Source organism: Ranitomeya imitator, chromosome 2, assembly GCF_032444005.1.
Source record: "Ranitomeya imitator isolate aRanImi1 chromosome 2, aRanImi1.pri, whole genome shotgun sequence".
Lineage (NCBI taxonomy): Eukaryota > Metazoa > Chordata > Amphibia > Anura > Dendrobatidae > Ranitomeya > Ranitomeya imitator.
Window position 1 is genome coordinate 103,239,068 of NC_091283.1, and position 21,930 is coordinate 103,260,997.

Consider the following 21,930-nt stretch of genomic DNA (forward strand, 5'->3'; position numbering starts at 1 on the left):
TCCGCAGCATCTTTACCTGCATTTGCATATTTCCCATAAGGGATGGGGGCAGTGTTCTGGAATCACTGCGTTGAGAAACACGTGATGGTGTCTCCGCAGTGTTGGATGTTTTGGTCTCCCCGAGGCCAATCATCTGTGCCTTTATAGCCTTTTTACTAGGCACTGCTCCTAATAGCCAGATTCCTACTCCACACTGATGAGGGGCAAACACCCCGAAACAGCTGTCTGTGGATGGATACCATGCTTGGCATAGGTGGCTTTCCTTCATAGGATGCTGCCCTTCCCGTGGTTGTTCCTTCCCGGGGAAAGGCCTGGCTATTCACTGCTTGCGTCGAGAAACACGTGATGGTGTCTCCGCAGCTTCTTTACCTGCATTTGCATATTTCCCATAAGGGATGGGGGCAGTGTTCTGGAATCACTGCGTTGAGAAACACGTGATGGTGTCTCCGCAGTGTTGGATGTTTTGGTCTCCCCGAGGCCAATCATCTGTGCCTTTATAGCCTTTTTACTAGGCACTGCTCCTAATAGCCAGATTCCTACTCCACACTGATGAGGGGCAAACACCCCGAAACAGCTGTCTGTGGATGGATACCATGCTTGGCATAGGTGGCTTTCCTTCATAGGATGCTGCCCTTCCCGTGGTTGTTCCTTCCCGGGGAAAGGCCTGGCTATTCACTGCTTGCGTCGAGAAACACGTGATGGTGTCTCCGCAGCTTCTTTACCTGCATTTGCATATTTCCCATAAGGGATGGGGGCAGTGTTCTGGAATCACTGCGTTGAGAAACACGTGATGGTGTCTCCGCAGTGTTGGATGTTTTGGTCTCCCCGAGGCCAATCATCTGTGCCTTTATAGCCTTTTTACTAGGCACTGCTCCTAATAGCCAGATTCCTACTCCACACTGATGAGGGGCAAACACCCCGAAACAGCTGTCTGTGGATGGATACCATGCTTGGCATAGGTGGCTTTCCTTCATAGGATGCTGCCCTTCCCGTGGTTGTTCCTTCCCGGGGAAAGGCCTGGCTATTCACTGCTTGCGTCGAGAAACACGTGATGGTGTCTCCGCAGCTTCTTTACCTGCATTTGCATATTTCCCATAAGGGATGGGGGCAGTGTTCTGGAATCACTGCGTTGAGAAACACGTGATGGTGTCTCCGCAGTGTTGGATGTTTTGGTCTCCCCGAGGCCAATCATCTGTGCCTTTATAGCCTTTTTACTAGGCACTGCTCCTAATAGCCAGATTCCTACTCCACACTGATGAGGGGCAAACACCCCGAAACAGCTGTCTGTGGATGGATACCATGCTTGGCATAGGTGGCTTTCCTTCATAGGATGCTGCCCTTCCCGTGGTTGTTCCTTCCCGGGGAAAGGCCTGGCTATTCACTGCTTGCGTCGAGAAACACGTGATGGTGTCTCCGCAGCTTCTTTACCTGCATTTGCATATTTCCCATAAGGGATGGGGGCAGTGTTCTGGAATCACTGCGTTGAGAAACACGTGATGGTGTCTCCGCAGTGTTGGATGTTTTGGTCTCCCCGAGGCCAATCATCTGTGCCTTTATAGCCTTTTTACTAGGCACTGCTCCTAATAGCCAGATTCCTACTCCACACTGATGAGGGGCAAACACCCCGAAACAGCTGTCTGTGGATGGATACCATGCTTGGCATAGGTGGCTTTCCTTCATAGGATGCTGCCCTTCCCGTGGTTGTTCCTTCCCGGGGAAAGGCCTGGCTATTCACTGCTTGCGTCGAGAAACACGTGATGGTGTCTCCGCAGCTTCTTTACCTGCATTTGCATATTTCCCATAAGGGATGGGGGCAGTGTTCTGGAATCACTGCGTTGAGAAACACGTGATGGTGTCTCCGCAGTGTTGGATGTTTTGGTCTCCCCGAGGCCAATCATCTGTGCCTTTATAGCCTTTTTACTAGGCACTGCTCCTAATAGCCAGATTCCTACTCCACACTGATGAGGGGCAAACACCCCGAAACAGCTGTCTGTGGATGGATACCATGCTTGGCATAGGTGGCTTTCCTTCATAGGATGCTGCCCTTCCCGTGGTTGTTCCTTCCCGGGGAAAGGCCTGGCTATTCACTGCTTGCGTCGAGAAACACGTGATGGTGTCTCCGCAGCTTCTTTACCTGCATTTGCATATTTCCCATAAGGGATGGGGGCAGTGTTCTGGAATCACTGCGTTGAGAAACACGTGATGGTGTCTCCGCAGTGTTGGATGTTTTGGTCTCCCCGAGGCCAATCATCTGTGCCTTTATAGCCTTTTTACTAGGCACTGCTCCTAATAGCCAGATTCCTACTCCACACTGATGAGGGGCAAACACCCCGAAACAGCTGTCTGTGGATGGATACCATGCTTGGCATAGGTGGCTTTCCTTCATAGGATGCTGCCCTTCCCGTGGTTGTTCCTTCCCGGGGAAAGGCCTGGCTATTCACTGCTTGCGTCGAGAAACACGTGATGGTGTCTCCGCAGCTTCTTTACCTGCATTTGCATATTTCCCATAAGGGATGGGGGCAGTGTTCTGGAATCACTGCGTTGAGAAACACGTGATGGTGTCTCCGCAGTGTTGGATGTTTTGGTCTCCCCGAGGCCAATCATCTGTGCCTTTATAGCCTTTTTACTAGGCACTGCTCCTAATAGCCAGATTCCTACTCCACACTGATGAGGGGCAAACACCCCGAAACAGCTGTCTGTGGATGGATACCATGCTTGGCATAGGTGGCTTTCCTTCATAGGATGCTGCCCTTCCCGTGGTTGTTCCTTCCCGGGGAAAGGCCTGGCTATTCACTGCTTACGTCGAGAAACACGTGATGGTGTCTCCGCAGCTTCTTTACCTGCATTTGCATATTTCCCATAAGGGATGGGGGCAGTGTTCTGGAATCACTGCGTTGAGAAACACGTGATGGTGTCTCCGCAGTGTTGGATGTTTTGGTCTCCCCGAGGCCAATCATCTGTGCCTTTATAGCCTTTTTACTAGGCACTGCTCCTAATAGCCAGATTCCTACTCCACACTGATGAGGGGCAAACACCCCGAAACAGCTGTCTGTGGATGGATACCATGCTTGGCATAGGTGGCTTTCCTTCATAGGATGCTGCCCTTCCCGTGGTTGTTCCTTCCCGGGGAAAGGCCTGGCTATTCACTGCTTGCGTCGAGAAACACGTGATGGTGTCTCCGCAGCTTCTTTACCTGCATTTGCATATTTCCCATAAGGGATGGGGGCAGTGTTCTGGAATCACTGCGTTGAGAAACACGTGATGGTGTCTCCGCAGTGTTGGATGTTTTGGTCTCCCCGAGGCCAATCATCTGTGCCTTTATAGCCTTTTTACTAGGCACTGCTCCTAATAGCCAGATTCCTACTCCACACTGATGAGGGGCAAACACCCCGAAACAGCTGTCTGTGGATGGATACCATGCTTGGCATAGGTGGCTTTCCTTCATAGGATGCTGCCCTTCCCGTGGTTGTTCCTTCCCGGGGAAAGGCCTGGCTATTCACTGCTTGCGTCGAGAAACACGTGATGGTGTCTCCGCAGCTTCTTTACCTGCATTTGCATATTTCCCATAAGGGATGGGGGCAGTGTTCTGGAATCACTGCGTTGAGAAACACGTGATGGTGTCTCCGCAGTGTTGGATGTTTTGGTCTCCCCGAGGCCAATCATCTGTGCCTTTATAGCCTTTTTACTAGGCACTGCTCCTAATAGCCAGATTCCTACTCCACACTGATGAGGGGCAAACACCCCGAAACAGCTGTCTGTGGATGGATACCATGCTTGGCATAGGTGGCTTTCCTTCATAGGATGCTGCCCTTCCCGTGGTTGTTCCTTCCCGGGGAAAGGCCTGGCTATTCACTGCTTGCGTCGAGAAACACGTGATGGTGTCTCCGCAGCTTCTTTACCTGCATTTGCATATTTCCCATAAGGGATGGGGGCAGTGTTCTGGAATCACTGCGTTGAGAAACACGTGATGGTGTCTCCGCAGTGTTGGATGTTTTGGTCTCCCCGAGGCCAATCATCTGTGCCTTTATAGCCTTTTTACTAGGCACTGCTCCTAATAGCCAGATTCCTACTCCACACTGATGAGGGGCAAACACCCCGAAACAGCTGTCTGTGGATGGATACCATGCTTGGCATAGGTGGCTTTCCTTCATAGGATGCTGCCCTTCCCGTGGTTGTTCCTTCCCGGGGAAAGGCCTGGCTATTCACTGCTTGCGTCGAGAAACACGTGATGGTGTCTCCGCAGCATCTTTACCTGCATTTGCATATTTCCCATAAGGGATGGGGGCAGTGTTCTGGAATCACTGCGTTGAGAAACACGTGATGGTGTCTCCGCAGTGTTGGATGTTTTGGTCTCCCCGAGGCCAATCATCTGTGCCTTTATAGCCTTTTTACTAGGCACTGCTCCTAATAGCCAGATTCCTACTCCACACTGATGAGGGGCAAACACCCCGAAACAGCTGTCTGTGGATGGATACCATGCTTGGCATAGGTGGCTTTCCTTCATAGGATGCTGCCCTTCCCGTGGTTGTTCCTTCCCGGGGAAAGGCCTGGCTATTCACTGCTTGCGTCGAGAAACACGTGATGGTGTCTCCGCAGCTTCTTTACCTGCAATTCCAAATGTGTAAACCTGCTAAATCTGCAGGGGGTTGAATACTACTTGTAGGCACTGTGTGTGTGTGTGTATATATGTATATATGTGTATGTATATATGTGTATATATATATATATGTATGTATGTATGTATGTATGTATGTATGTGTGTGTGTATATATATATATATATATATATATATATATATATATATATATATATATATATATATATATATATATATACATATACATATATAATATATATAGGGGCACTTCCGTGTGTCTGTCTGTTTGTCTGTAACGGAAATCCCGCGTCGCTGATTGAATTAGTCCCTCCCTACTTCCGTCCAGTCAGTGCCCGGCACCCGCTCCATACTCTCCGCAGTCAGTGCCCGCTCCATACTCCCCTCCAGTCAGCGCTCACACAGGGTTAATGGCAGCATTAACGGACCCATGCAGCATCAATAGTAAAAAGATCTAATGTTAAAAATAAGAAAAAAAATAAAAAATCATTATATACTTACCTTCCGGCGCCTTTCCCGCTTATCGCGACGCTCCGGGCCATGCATTGCGGTCTCGCAAGATGATGACGTAGCGGTCTCTAAGTCATCTGGGTAATTTCGCAATGCATCGCTGGGAACGGAAGATGGCGGCCGCATCGCACGCATAGGGACAGCTTTGCTGGATGCCGGAGGGTGAGTATATAACGATTTTTTTATTTTCATTCTTTTTTTAACAGGGATATGGTGCCTACAGTGCTATATAGTACTTGGGCTGTGTTATATACTGCAAGGCTGCTATATACTATGTGGGCTGTGTTATATACTACGTGGGCTGTGTTATGTACTACGTGCGCAGTGTTGTGTTATATACTACGTGCGCAGTGTTATATACTACGTGCGCAGTGTTATATACTACGTGCGCAGTGTTATATACTACGCGGGCAGTGTTATATACTACGCGGGCAGTGTTATATACTATGCGGGCAGTGTTATATACTACGCGGGCAGTGTTATATACTACGTGGGCAGTGTTATATACTACGTGGCAGTGTAAGGGTATGTGCACACGATGCGGATTATGCTGCAGATCCGCAGCCTTTCCACAGCTGCGGGTCCGCAGCAGTTTCCATGAGTTTACAGTTCAATGTAAACCTATGGGAAACCAAAAACGCTGTGCACATGCTGCGGAGAAAAACGTGCGGAAACGCAGCGGTTTACATTCCGCAGCATGTCACTTCTTTCTGCGGATTCTGCAGCGGTTTTACAGCTGCCCCTATGGAAAATCGCAGTTATAAAATGGCAGTGAAAACCGCTGAAAAACCACAGTAAATCCGCAATAAATCTGCAGCAAAAACGCAGTGTTTTTGCCCTTCAGATTTATCAAATCTGCTGCGGAAAAATCTGCAGTGGCCAAGAATACATGTGCACATACCCTTATATACTGCGTGGGCTGTGTTATATACTGCGTGGGCTGTGTTATATACTGCGTGGGCTGTGATATATACTACGTGGCTGTCTGTTACGTGGCCTCTGCTATATGCTATGTGGCTGATATATATATATATATATATATATATACATACATACATACATACATACATACATACATACATACATACATACATATTCTAGAATACCCGATGTGTTAGAATCGGGCCATCATCTAGTATATTATATATTCTGTGGCATATTGTGCCCTGTGCAGGGCCGACATTAGAGGCAGGCAGCTGCTTAGGGCCCCTGCGCTTCCAGGGGCCCCCAGGCAGTGGCGTGCCACTAATAATGACACACCACGCAGGCGCCCCCTCCCCCGCATTCAACTTATCAGCATCATACATGCCGATTTAGTTGAAAGCAGTGATGGAGGAGAGAGCGTCAGATGATGTTCCCTTTCCCGTCACCCCCCTCTGCCTCTGACTCAGCGTGTGCCAGCAGGGAAGCTGAGACTCTCTGCAAAAGCCAGAGGAGGGGGGAACAAGGAAGAGAGGTAAGTAGTGTGTGTGTGTGTGTGTGTGCATGCATTATAGTGTGTGGGGGGGGGCTGCACTATACTTTGTGTGTGGGGGGGGACTGCACTATACTGTGTATGTGCTTGTGGATCTGCATTATACTCTGAGGGGGCTAATTTATAGTATGGGGACTGCATTATACTGTGTGTATGTTTGTGCGGGAGCTGCGTTATACTGTGTGTATGTGGGGGGCTGCTTTATACTGTGTGTGGGGCTGCAATATACTTTGGGGGACGGCTGCACTATACAGTGAGTGTGTTTGTGGGGGGGCTGAATTATACTGAGTGTAAGGGGCTGTATTAAACTGTGTGCGTGGGGGGTCTGCATTATACTGTGTATGGGACGGCTTTATTATACTCTGTGTGTGGGGGAGTTGAATTATACTGTGTGTTTGTGGGGCTCATTTTTACAGTGTGTTTATGGGGGCTGAATTATACTGTGTGTGCGGGGGGCTGCATTAAACTGTGTGTGTGGGAGTGCATTATACTCTGAAGGGGCTGCATTATACTGTGTGTGCGAGGGGGCTGCATTATACTCTGTGGGAACTACATTGCACTCAAGAGCGATGATTTGAATGGGTTTTTCTAAACTAACTGTCCCTAACCCTAACTCAGAACCAGTCCAGAATCAATAAAGTTAGCAGCAGACCCACAGTCAATGAATGCCAATGCTGATAACACCTGGTTCTCAAAGGAAATTATCGTATTTATCAGTACTTTAACAGAGGAAGAAAAAGGTACCTGGGAGTTTGGGTGGCCACCTTGGCCGTCACCCAGACTGAGACGTTCTCTCGATGGCTTGATAGCTTGAGGATGAGTTGGGCAATTCTTAAGAAAACGTCCAGACAGACCACAGTATAGACAGTATCAGCAAGACGTAATGTGATGTTAGTCACTTCTCCCGACCAAGCCATGAGTCAGAGTGGTCAAGGAGTCCATGCTCCGAAGCCAGGAGGGTACTATGAGGGGGTTGCTTTATGCTCTGAGGGGACTACATTATACTCTGAGGCGGGCTGCAGTATACTCTGAGGGGGTGATGCAGTATTTTCTGTGAGGGGGGCTGCATTATACTCTGAGGGCGACTACATTATAATCTGTGAGGGGGGCTGCATTATACTCTATGAGGGGTGCTGCATTGTACTATTTGGAACCTGCATTATACTGTATCGAGGTCTATCTGTACCCATCATTCTTCCTCAGCCGTGTAAAGAGGACGGGAAACAAGTGTCAAACGACTTCACTATTGTTGATTGCGTTCGTTTAGTGGCCTGAACTCAGCGCATGTAAATACAACAGAAATGTTTCTGTGTGATGTGCAATATGTGATCATTTGGTGCCCACTTTAAACTTTTGCCCAGGGCCCCACTTTGTCTTAAATCGGCCATGACCCTGTGTGTGCCCTGTGTGCCAGCTGTGTACGTGTCTTGGCTAGGAGGTATTATATTACTATATTATATACTCTATGGTATAGTGTGCCCTGTGTGACAGCTGTGTACGTGTCCGGGCTGGGGTGTATTATTATAGCATATAGTCTATGGTATAGTGTGCCAGCTGTGTACGTGTCCGGGCTGGGGTGTATTATTATAGCATATAGTCTATGGTATATGGTGCCAGCTGTGTATGTGTCTTGGCTGGCAGGTATTCTATATTGTGCCCTGTGTGCCAGCTGTGTATGTGTCCGGGCTGGGGTGTATTATAGCATATAGTCTATGGTATAGTGTGCCAGCTGTGTACGTGTCCGGGCTGGGGTGTATTATTATAGCATATAGTCTATGGTATATGGTGCCAGCTGTGTATGTGTCTTGGCTGGCAGGTATTCTATATTGTGCCCTGTGTGCCAGCTGTGTATGTGTCCGGGCTGGGGTGTATTATTATAGCATATAGTCTATGGTATAGTGTGCCAGCTGTGTACGTGTCCGGGCTGGGGTGTATTATTATAGCATATAGTCTATGGTATAGTGTGCCCTGTGTGCCAGCTGTGTACAGGTCTTGGCTAGGAGGTATTATATTACTATATTATATACTCTATGGTATAGTGTGCCCTGTGTGCCAGCTGTGTACGTGTCCGGGCTGTGGAGTATTATTATAGCATATAGTCTATGGTATATGGTGCCAGCTGTGTATGTGTCTTGGCTGGCAGGTTTTCTATAGTGTGCCCTGTGTGCCAGCTGTGTACGTGTCTTGGCTGGCAGGTTTTCTATAGTGTGCCCTGTGTGCCAGCTGTGTACGTGTCCGGGCTGTGGTGTATTATTATAGTATATAGTCTATGGTATATGGTGCCAGCTGTGTACGTGTCTTGGCTGGCAGGTATTCTATATTCTATCTTGTGCCCTGTGTGCCAGCTGTGTACGTGTCCGGGCTGTGGTGTATTATTATAGCATATAGTCTATGGTATATGGTGCCAGCTGTGTACGTGTCCGGGCTGTGGTGTATTATTATAGCATATAGTCTATGGTATATGGTGCCAGCTGTGTACGTGTCTTGGCTGGCAGGTATTCTATATTCTATCTTGTGCCAGCTGTGTGCCAGCTGTGTACGTGTCCGCCTTCTTGGCACGATCGCCACTTTACTCTGACATTCGCTCAGACAATGACAGCCGCAACCTTGTTATAAAACCCAGTGAGGTTTTGTAACGATTTGGAGGCGCTCGGCCAATGGGAGCCGCCGCTGGGCGTCACGTGCCGGGCTTTTATATAACACTTGGCTGGCAGACTTCTTGTAGCCGTGTGGCAGCCGGAATGAGGCGACTCTGGGGCCCGGGGCAGCAGTGACGGGCAGCATGGGCAGCCCGGAGGGTGGCAGTGCCAGCCTCATGCTGGAGTTTGCCGCACAAGCCTTTCAAGCCCAAAACTTCCAGCTGGCGAGTGAGCGCTCCGAGGGGCAGCAGTCGGGGGCGGCGGACTGGGGGCTGCTGCTCCGGAGGGCAGAGTGCCTGGCATACACCGGCAGACTGCAGGACGCCTGCTCGCTGTACCGGGAAGCCGCTGCCCAGAAGAAGCTGAGTGCGGAGCAGCTGGAGACCCTGGTGTGCTGCCTGGCGGAGCCGCTGAGAGGAGGGGAGCCGCTGCCCCTGAGCCCGCAGTGGGGGGTCCTCACCTGCAAGGAGTGCCAGGGCTTCCTGTACGAGCCGGTGACCCTGCCATGTGGGCACACCTTCTGTAAGAGGTGCCTGGAGAGGCGGAGGACGCCGTGCCCACTGTGCAGGGAGGCTCCGGGGGGCCCGGGGCAGCACTACAGGGTCAATGTGCTCCTCAGCACCATCATAGCCAAGTGGTTCTCCTGCGAGGTCCGGGCTGCCAGGCTCAGGCATGAGGGCAATGCCTTGCTGGGTGAGAGCAAGCTGCAGGATGCCCTGGACAGATACAACGAGGCGATCTCTCTAGGTAAGAGCAGTGGTCACACTGTATGGGAGCGGGCGGCTCTCCGGTATAGGCTGGCATGAATAACTTGGGCATACCCCACTGGTCACACTGTATGGGAACAGGGGCTGCTCTCCGGTATAGGCTGGCATGAATAACTTGGGCATACCCCACTGGTCACACTGTATGGGAACAGGGGCTGCTCTCCGGTATAGGCTGGCATGAATAACTTGGGCATACCCCACTGGTCACACTGTATGGGAACGGGCGGCTCTCCGGTATAGGCTGGCATGAATAACCTGGGCATACCCCACTGGTCACACTGTATGGGAACAGGGGCGGCTCTCCGGTATAGGCTGGCATGAATAACTTGGGCATACCCCACTGGTCACACTGTATGGGAACAGGGGCGGCTCTCCAGTATAGGCTGGCATGAATAACCTGGGCATACCCCACTGGTCACACTGTATGGGAACAGGGGCGGCTCTCCGGTATAGGCTGGCATGAATAACCTGGGCATACCCCACTGGTCACACTGTATGGGAACAGGGGCTGCTCTCCGGTATAGGCTGGCATGAATAACCTGGGCATACCCCACTGGTCACACTGTATGGGAACAGGGGCGGCTCTCCGGTATAGGCTGGCATGAATAACCTGGGCATACCCCACTGGTCACACTGTATGGGAACAGGGGCTGCTCTCCGGTATAGGCTGGCATGAATAACCTGGGCATACCCCACTGGTCACACTGTATGGGAACAGGGGCGGCTCTCCGGTATAGGCTGGCATGAATAACCTGGGCATACCCCACTGGTCACACTGTATGGGAACAGGGGCGGCTCTCCGGTATAGGCTGGCATGAGGAACCTGGGCATACCCCACTGGTCACACTGTATGGGAACAGGGGCTGCTCTCCGGTATAGGCTGGCATGAATAACCTGGGCATACCCCACTGGTCACACTGTATGGGAACAGGGGCGGCTCTCCGGTATAGGCTGGCATGAATAACCTGGGCATACCCCACTGGTCACACTGTATGATAACAGGGGCGGCTCTCCGGTATAGGCTGGCATGAGGAACCTGGGCATACCCCACTGGTCACACTGTATGGGAACAGGGGCTGCGCTCCGGTATAGGCTGGCATGAGGAACCTGGGCATACCCCACTGGTCACACTGTATGGGAACAGGGGCGGCTCTCCGGTATAGGCTGGCATGAGGAACCTGGGCATACCCCACTGGTCACACTGTATGGGAACAGGGGCTGCTCTCCGGTATAGGCTGGCATGAGGAACCTGGGCATACCCCACTGGTCACACTGTGTGGGAACAGGGGCGGCTCTCCGGTATAGGCTGGCATGAATAACCTGGGCATACCCCACTAGTCACACTGTGTGGGAACAGGGGCGGCTCTCTGGTATAGGCTGGCATGAATAACCTGGGCATACCCCACTGGTCACACTGTGTGGGAACAGGGGCGGCTCTCTGGTATAGGCTGGCATGAGGAACCTGGGCATACCCCACTGGTCACACTGTATCACTGTATAGGAACAGGGGCTGCTCTCCGGTATAGGCTGGCATGAGGAACCTGGGCATACCCCACTGGTCACACTGTATGGGAACAGGGGCGGCTCTCCGGTATAGGCTGGCATGAATAACCTGGGCATACCCCACTGGTCACACTGTGTGGGAACAGGGGCGGCTCTCTGGTATAGGCTGGCATGAATAACCTGGGCATACCCCACTGGTCACACTGTGTGGGAACAGGGGCGGCTCTCTGGTATAGGCTGGCATGAGGAACCTGGGCATACCCCACTGGTCACACTGTGTGGGAACAGGGGCTGCGCTCCGGTATAGGCTGGCATGAGGAACCTGGGCATACCCCACTGGTCACACTGTATGGGAACAGGGGCGGCTCTCCGGTATAGGCTGGCATGAGTAACCTGGGCATAGCCCACTGGTCACACTGTGCAGGCACATGGGGGCTCTCAAGTATAGGCTGGCATGAGGAACCTGTAAAGACCCCACTGGTCACAGTGTGCGGGCACACAGGGGAGGCTCTCTGGTATAGGCTGGCATGAGCCCAGGTAAGGCTTCTTTCACACATCAGGTTTTTGCCATTAGGCAGGATCCGGCAAATTGTGAAAAACTGATGCAACGGATCTGTGTTTTCTCTTTTAAATGAACCAGGGGATAGAGATTGGACTTCCTGTTCCGGGGAAAAGAAGAGGAGAGAGAGATTACCGGATTGTGTCTGACAGCAAAAACATGGTGTGTGTGAAAGTAGCCTAAGAGGTGCCAGCATGAGGAACCTGGGCATACGCCACTGGTCACACTGCAGCATTATCTATGGTAACACTCATAGAACTGACTGAAACTGTCCAAAAATATGGGGACTGCAGACTGGTATGGGGACAGCCAGTCCGCTGTGTATGGAGAGCCTGGATCTGGGCTGCCCCATTACTGCCATGCACCACTTTAAGGTTAGATAACAATCATCCCCATTTCAACCAGAAAATTCAGACTTTTTTTTACCCTTTTGTCATCTGTGTACAATCTATTTTGTTTTTTTAAACATCGGCGGTTTCATAAATTTACGAGATGAAATTTTGTTTCTTTTCTTAAAGAATTGCAATGTACCCATAACAATCAGGCGCCATAATGTGGCTACATATGGAATCTGTTTTTTTTGTATTTATTTTTTACACACTCCTAAATTTGAATGGGGGAGTCTCAGTCAACCCAAAGACAAAAACAGTGCACTGTGATTTTATTTAGTTTTTTATACACAGATTCTGTCCGTGAAAAAAAAAAAAATTGCTCTTCTGCACAATCCCATTGAATAACATGGGTCTGAGTGCTATCTGTTTTTTTTCATAGCCAGAAATCACACCGAAAATCCGTCTGTGTGAACTTGGCCTGATACTGACACATACAATAATATCCCGTTCTAGTAACTATAAAAATATTCATCCACATTGCTGATGCCAATAACTCTGGTGCGACAAACTGCTACCTTTCTGGCTTTTATGTGCAGTACATCGGTATACTATAAACCGGATGTAAAAAGGAGCACAGAGGAGTCTCACCTTGGTGCAAAGTGCATAGGACGGCCTAGAGTGGACTGAGCTTATGTTGGGCAATGGCCGACGAACGCCTTCAGCTTTCTCTATGGGGCATTTATTGCACTTTCTATAGGTGACTTTCATCCCTGAGGAAGCAGCAGTTTCCCGCATCTGCTACACCCTATGCTCGGGTACCTCCGCTAGCAGGTGGCGGCTCATATCCACTTATTGCTATGACATTCAAGCTTGGTACCGGCTCTTTCAGGCTTTGTTCCCAGGATGAGTATTGGGTCAGTTTTGGATGTTGCAGATCTTCTGAACCATTTCTGCACCTATTATGTAAATTAGGTTACTTGCATTTTTCATTGCGTTTTTGACTCTGCATTTTTTTTATCTCCTTTTGGGATGTTCTGTTTTAAATGAAGCTGCTTGGTTTCGATGCTTCCTGTTATTTGGTTTTGACACCTTTATTGATACAGTCATGCGCCGGTCACAGATCTGATGTGTTTCCACAGCGTAAACTCGCTAAAAAACGCATATGCATTTTTCGCATCTGATGCAAGTCTATGGGGAAAATAAGCGCATAAAACTCGGCGTTGCGGCAAGGGAAATTAGCATGTTGTGAATCAGCGCAGGTCGGTTTATGCTGAGTAAATAAAAGCAAAGATGGGAATGAGATATAAATCTCATACACTTTATGGGAACTGTAAGGAAACACACCGCATCAAAAACTCATCGTGAGCACACAGGCTAAGGGCTCCTGCACACAACGGATTATCTCGGACGAGTGCTATCCATGGTTTTCACCATGTACCCATGATATTCTATGTCGCATAGCACATGTCATATTTTTTTCCCTCATACTGAGTGATCCAAGGAAAAAATCAGAGACATGTTTTATTTTTTATTTTTTTCAATTTGAGTATTGGATCGCACTTGGCCATGCAAGTCTATGGGACCATGAAAAACATCAGACCGCTCTTGGATGACACCCGAATTTCATGGACTGATATATCATCTAGTATTTCCTAATATGCTAAATAAATGCACACAATTGACAGAATGGAAGATTGAGGTGATGTTGACTTTGCCTGGTTTCTGATCAGGCATAGTATGGTTACATAACATTAGACAAAGCAGGCACTGTACACTGTTAGGGGTTATCTGGTTTGGACAACCCCGGCTCCCATTGCAGTTTCCAATAATGTACAAAATGATTTTGGGATCTAGTTGCTGGGATTCCTTGGAATTGGGTGTTGTATAATTGGTAGTTTTCTCCTGACAATGGGTCCATTGTTTTCAATGAACAATGCCAGCATTTAGATAAGAAATCTTGATCGGGGAGCCCCTATGTTAGATCACACAGACAACCCTATACATGACATACATGTAATTGGTAAAAGAATCCACTTTAATCAGTTCATTAATATCCTTACAGTATTACAAATCCTTAGACAGCTGGTGTTCTGTGGAGCTTTTATGTGCTCTGACTTTATGGGTTCCACTAGCTGGTAGTGGAGTGTCATGTTCTGGAGCTGGCACCCGTTCCATGGCCTCGGTGCTGCTCCACATGCTCTTTATAAGAAGCCTGACCGGTTTGTTCCTTGGAAGTGTAGCTATGTTGAGAAAGTGGGTCAGGGGAGCAGAGTTGCATAACCATGAAGAATACACGGTCTGCCAGCTCTCCCGCCCGCCTCCCTCTTCTATGCTTGCATAACTAGTGAGGTAACAAAGAACTGGGTCAAACATTGGCAACCTTTTCCCAACAATAACTGTAATTTAACTAGATCGCGGAATTGTTGAGTGCTTCTTATACAATGGAATTATCAGAATGTACGGTACTTAGATTTTTGTAAATCGGAGCTGGCAAAATGACTGATCCTCTGTGGAAACAGAGCAGAGAATGCAGCTCGCTGGCAACCACATACATAGGAATTGTCGGCAGCCGAACAATGCACTCTATAATGATCTCTTAATAGATGGAAGCCGATCAGCTTCATATAATACAGTGATGCAATTGTTTCATCTCAGCAAGTCACTTTTTTTCAATAATCTATGGAACCACTCTGGTTCTTTTATAGTAGTATTTTCATAACATAAAGCAAGTGAGCATCACCAGGGATCCCCACCGATCCAGAGAATGGAGAAGCTGCGGCGCTCTTTATTACTGTGCCATCTTCAGTATTTCAAGCCATCAGATCACTATCACTATGCTATCGTGGTTAGCCCCTCATGATCAGGAAATCATGGGCTTTACTAACAATAGATGTACATTATCTTTTGTTTTCCAAATATTAACCAATCGGCAACCATAGAAAACATTACATTATCATTTTGGGGTATACCAATAGCGGTCTAGGTGCGGAGCTCTGACAAAATAAGGCAATGGGCACAGAAACCTGAGTGGCCCACTCGATGGGTGGATACTAATCGGATGCAGGGTTTGTAGTCGCACCCACTCTCAGGAGCAAAGGAGCCTAAAAGTCCCTTTGGCACATATGACATGACCAGTACAATTAATGACCTGTGATAGTTGGGGGCCCTGTGGGAGATCTTGCAATTGGACCAACAAGCCACTGATTCTAATACACCTGACACTTCCTACAGTATGTCCCTGAGAATAAATCCGCTACAGAAAAGGTCATTGACGGTATTGTCCAGTCACCAGATATTGACAAACCATCTGTAGGATAGGTCGAGATATCAGATCTTTGGGGTCCAATACTATTCTCTTTAGGCTGGGTTCCAATGGGCGTACTTCACTTTCTGTATATGAATAGCAGTGCCCAGTCTGACTGACTGCTGGTAACCCGACCTCAATTTACAGCCTTAGGCCTCATTCACACATCTTTGTTTAAACACATACGTGAAAAAATGTTAGTGGCGGTAATCAGAGTGTCATTACTGTGTCCATTTTTAACATCAGCATGTAAGTTTTTCCCATCACTGTGTCCATTTTTAATAATAATAATCTTTATTTTTATATAGCGCTAACATATTCCGCAGCGCTTTACAGTTTATCACATTATCATTGCTGTCCCCGATGGGGCTCACAATCTAAATTCCCTATCAGTATGTCTTTGGAATGTGGGAGGAAACCGGAGGACCCGGAGGAACCCCACGCAAACACGGAGAGAACATACAAACTCTTTGCAGATGTTATCCTAGGTGGGATTAGAACCCAGGACTCCAGCGCTGCAAGGCTGCAGTGTTAATCACTGCGCCACCGTGCTGCCCATTTTACCATCAGTGTGTCCGTTTTTTTTCCATCAGCGTGTCCATTTTTTCCATCAGCGTGTCCGTTTTTCCCATCACTGTGTCCGTTTTCTCCCATCACTGTGTCCGTTTTTCCCATCACTTTTTCCGTTTTTCCCATCAGTGTGTCCGTTTTTCCCATCAGCGTGTCTGGTTTTCCCATCAGTGTTTTTCAGATAGATGGAGAAATAAATGACAAAGTTTCTCCTATACTTTACAATGCTAACCACGGGCAGCACACCGATGCCATCCCATGCGCTTTACCTGTTTTTTTCACAGATCCATAGACTTATAGTGGCCCTCGTCATCCATGCTCCTGGAAAAATATGGACAAAATGAAAATGTATGTTATATTTTGGTTTTGGGGAAAGGTGGGGCATTGAAATCAGTTCCCTCAAAAGGCTGTAATACAGAGGTGATCTAAGTTGCAGAGTAGATTGGCGTCATGCGCTATAGACCCTAAATTGTGCCTATCGTATGGTCTGAAAAAGCCAGGTCCATGTTCTCATGATATTCCGCCCAATGTACGTCTGTATTCCCTGCAGCCACAGAGACGTTGATCTCCTCGCACCTGATCACGTTTGCTAAAAAGTGAAATACTAGATGGTGAACTAGGAAATTAATAAGCAATGTTCTCCTAATATCCAAATATCCAACAAAGGGCGACCTTCACGTTAATCGCTTTGTATATTTATTATTTGCTTCCGTTTACTTTGCTATAAATAAATAGTGTCAGAATGACGAGGAGCACTGGGATTCTGTTACTATTCTGTTCCATCCATTACGATCCAGATGCCATAGCAACACATGTTGTTGACATTTCTTAGTGCGAAATGGCACTTTACAATCAGCTATTTTGGAGCCAGAGCTAATTTTGTATTGAAGTGATACATTTTAACACAGAAAGCTTCTATGTAACAGAAAATAATGGCAAAACAATTACCGACAGTATGGGAATGTCATAGCGAGTATTAATAGCTGCGCCTTCCCTACCTTATGTAACTCGGCTTTGTATGCTGCTCCCGTGTCTATTAGGAATATAGGTCAATATTACAATAATAGGCAGTTTGCTTTTCAGCTGTACAATGATAGATTGTAATGGTGACACCCAGACTTTCTGGCAGTGTATTGATTTCATACATTGGTGTTTGACGAAACTGTTTCCCCCACCAAAAGCTTTCATCTATGGGGTTCTTACTTCCCCTGATAACAATTTCAGGTGCTCAAAATTGTTACATGGTCACTGCTGTGTCAGGAGAGAGAGGCTCCTCTTATAGAGATGACATTGACTAATAACATTGCAAAATACTTAATTTCCACAAAATAACAATCTAAGTCCCAAAAATTGTTCCAATGTGCCGACCATTAGGTATGTCACTTCTGTACAACTTGCTGTCCGCTGATGTCATGTGTAATCCGTCTCTAGCAGCAGAGACCCTGAGATTACAGGAAGTGGGGATAGGAGCGGTCTTTGCATCTCTGCCACTGATCTCATGCCTCTGCCCCCGATCTCATGCCTCTGCCCCCGATCTCATGCCTCTGCCCCCGATCTCATGCCTCTGCCCCCGATCTCATGCCTCTGCCCCCGATCTCATGCCTCTGCCCCCGATCTCATGCCTCTGCCCCCGATCTCATGCCTCTGCCCCCCATCTCATGCCTCTGCCCCCGATCTCATGCCTCTGCCCCCCATCTCATGCCTCTGCCCCCGATCTCATGCCTCTGCCCCCGATCTCATGCCTTTACCCCTTTAGTGTGTGAAAAAAAAGTGCTGAAATTTGAGGAAAATCATCATTGTAGACCTACTCCTGTCCTCTGACCATAGTTACTAGGATACTAGTTCTGAGACACATTTCTCACGAAACAGATTCTATGAAGACCTATTTAATTTTATAAATTGCTCTGGACTTCCCTTCCCAAGTGACTACTCTGCTGGAACATATACTGTAATGGAAAAATGATAATTAGAACTTAATGAGCTTCCTTCCCATTAACATCATTACTGACCTAACAACGTGATGTGCTCGGGTCTGTATATGAAATCTTCTGACCACCCGAGGGCAATTATTCTGGTTAACAGATTATTAAAATGAGCTAGAGAATTCTCAGCAATTAAACTATGATGGCCGGTCATTTATACCTTGTCCTACTAGAGGTAAATCTTCCATTGTGCATTCGACAATGGCTACAAGTTTCCTGAACAGGTTTCAGTTTTGTTGATCTTTGCAGGAAAAAAACATACCTAATTGGCCAAAGTGGACACCATTTAAACAAAGTGCTAAATATCCTGTAAGAGGGATCGCCCAGCAATTTTCAGTGCAGCCCAGGAGATTTTCAATAGTAATGGCTTTAAATGGCTACAAAGGTGGCTCGGTGGTTGGCATAGAAGCCATGTAGCACTGGGGTCCTGGGTTCAAATCCCACCAAGGACAATATCTGCAAGGAGTTTGTATGTTCTCCCCGTGTTTGTGTGGGTTTCCTCCAGGTTCCTCCCACATTCCATACTGATAGGGAATATAGATTGTGAGCCTCGATGGGGACAGCAATATACTGGGGTCTGTAAAGCATTGTGGAATTAATGGTGCTATGTAAGTGAGTAAAAAAAAATAAATGAATTAATGGATAAAAGAATTGGTGAAACAAAAATTGGTCAATTGGTAGTAACAGCTTAAAGGTGGGGTCTAATTTAGACAATCCCTTTTTGTGTCCTCCAATAATATTCTTCTGCTTGAACTGTTCTGTCCAGGGGAAACTAGAAGCAAATATTGAAGCCCCCTACAATGCCACCATAATTGAAATTAATCTTTACACGTTGACCATTACAATCAAAGGGCGTATGTAATGCATGGACATGCGGGATCTTCTAAAGTGTGGGATATTTTCAGTTGCTGCTCTCGACTCTAGATTACAGATGTGTCATGGAAAAGAAATCTACCCAGTCCTCTAATAAAGGGTTAATCTCCCCTTTAGAATTGACAGCCTATCCGCAGGTCTTACCTTTAAGAGAATGGTGGAGATTCGGTGCCATAAAAACTTAAGATGCGAGTAATATTTCAACTCACATTTTTCTCTTCGGCTTTAGAAAAAAAAAATGTTGTTCTAAACAAGAGAAATGTTGTAATTTTCAAAATCCAAATGTTCTGTTGAGCTCGTTTTCGGCCTGATGGGGGTCAACAGTTGAGCCATAGAAGAAATATTTCAGCATAAAAAGAAAGAGCCTCATGAAGAAGAAAATAATGACCATTTCCTTCTCAATAAATAACCAGGCTTCGTTAATTAAATACTCAAAAAAAAAAGGAATAATTCTGTACTTCTTATATATACAGTACTTCCCCCATCTTTCCATTCTGATAATGCAGAACGTCTAACCTACCGACACGTGTCCATTATCGGCAGATTGTGATGTTGCTTTTTTGTTACAGCTTCACTTGACCATTTACTGTATAGCAACCGTTCTATGATTCACCTCAACCTGAAGTCCTATGAACAGGCCCTGAACGATGCGGACATCGCTTGTAAGCTGCAGCCAAATTGGTTAAAAGTAAGTTTTTGATCTTAGAATTATTTGTCTATTACACTACAAGCATAGATGGCAGAAAAAGACAGAGCTCCATCCATCGCTATTTGTTATGCATTTATTTATTTGGAAAAATATAGTGAGCTTTCTGCATCTTCTCTAGATTAATATCAGTAGCTAAACAGAACTTGGGGCTAACATAGGAATTTTAAAGTGCGATTTCCAAATGTATTGGTGCCTTGAGATATGGAACAATTCTTCTCTTTCCTGTGAGCCTATGTCTTGTGTTCTGAGGCTATCACTCAATAATATATGATATATAATAATTATTTATACTCTTTATTGTGTCGGTCTGAAGAAGGGTATGAGTATGCATCAGAAGTATAAAATGTAATAAAATGACACAAAATAATTCAATATTTATTTATTTATTTTTTTTTTAATAAATAGGGGCATCTGAAAAAAGCACAAGCACTGGTAAACTTGGGAAAAACTGATGATGCTTTAAAAGAATATCTTTACTGTCTCGCGCTTGATTCTGGGAATAATACAGCAAAATCAGAAGCTCAGAAGGTAATGTAATAATTCTGTTTCTAATGATGCCTGCACACATTGAATATGGTGGACCCGTCTTCTTTTCGGACATGTCTGTTTTATTAAATGGAAGCTATGAGCAGGTTTTTACATGTAGAAGTATTGGTATGGCTGTAAAGATGTTTGTCCCCTAATTAAAAAAAAGTACTTTTTTTTCTTTGAAGAGATCATTCAATAGAAATCTAGAATAGAATCATCAGACATGCTTCCTCCCCTGCCAAGGAGCTGTGTATGATCAGACCATATTCCTGCACGGTCAGACACAGCCATTATGCTGGGGCACATTTATAAGATTATCTCGGCACAGGAACATTTTATAATTACCAGTTGTGAAACTTCTTTTGGTTCTCACAAACAGATTTTAAGGGTTAAGTGTTGTCTAATCTCAATCCCTATGCAAAAAAAAAAAAACATGTTTAGAATGTCAGGGAAGCCTAAGGCTGACTACTCATGAGATGGCTGTCGGCTATCTCTCTTGACCTTCCTATATACATGTACGCTCAGCTTGGGTAAGCATTCATGTGTTTTGAACAGAAAGAGGAAAAAGTCACTGTTTGGCACTTCAGTCTCCCCTAAAAACCAAATAATTTAATTTTTTAATTTCCAAATTTTCGTTCCTTCTCTAACATCATCTGTCCGGGAAGATTTAAGAGGCCCCATACACTCCAGATGGACGTCCATTAAAATCAGCAGCTTTTGAAAATTTTCATCTATTGTATACTGGGAAATGAACCAAATGTCCAAAACTGGAAATTCAGGAAAGAATGAAGTAATTTTAGTGACTGTGAATGACTCCCAGATACATAAAACAATTCTGAGGACTCGATAACAAAGATTTGCAGTAATCCAAAATTCCCAGTCATATTGAAGACATGATGACCACATGTAAACCCAACAGATTAAGTTATGAAATTTGCTCCAAGTTCCAAAGACCGTTGTTGCCACATATCCACCAACATCTCATCTTCTAATCACAGGGAGTTTTGCATTTTTTTATAAATGTATTGTTATTTTATCATATTCGCAGCTTTTGTTAAAGATGTTAAGTCCTGGACACAGTCAGGGAGACTTGCCTGAAATCCTGCAAATAATACCACATCATCCCACGAGGATAAAGGGAAGTCTTACAACGAATTCACTAAGCACCTCGGACTACAGCAGTAACACACAGAGATTATACAGGGTGAGTAAGATGATCTGCTGGTATTTTATCATGGCTCTGTGTCTTAAGAAATAACATAATAGATTTTGATTTTGTTACTGTTTTTGACTCGTAGCACCACCATCGTGTGTAACACTGTACATTATTCTTAGGAAATCACCGGTGAAAGCGTTCTAATCTTCTCCCATCATCTTCTGCTGTAGGACCATCTTGTCCAGCTTTCCTCTCTCTTCTGCACCCAGTCTTCATTTTCAGCTTCTGTGTTTCCTATTTATAGGCAGTGAGATCATTGTTACATTCCAGGGGTTTGATGTCATCGGAATATTGAGTCAGACACTAGAACGGGATCACTGAACTGGGGAAAAGTGTATACGAAGGATCC

At 46.5% G+C, this 21,930-nt stretch overlaps 1 protein-coding gene across 1 annotated transcript in view; it reads left to right on the forward strand.

Annotated features, from left to right (window-relative positions):
- Positions 1-9,293: 9,293 nt before the first annotated feature.
- Positions 9,294-21,930, forward strand: part of LONRF3 (LON peptidase N-terminal domain and ring finger 3) — a 33,158-nt gene continuing 20,521 nt past the window's right edge. Inside the window, exons 1-4 of the mRNA XM_069747081.1 lie at positions 9,294-9,985; positions 19,698-19,816; positions 20,243-20,365; positions 21,414-21,569. Coding sequence (XP_069603182.1) covers positions 9,382-9,985; positions 19,698-19,816; positions 20,243-20,365; positions 21,414-21,569 — 1,002 coding nt within the window. The 5' untranslated portion in view covers positions 9,294-9,381. The remainder of the gene's footprint in view (positions 9,986-19,697; positions 19,817-20,242; positions 20,366-21,413; positions 21,570-21,930) is intronic.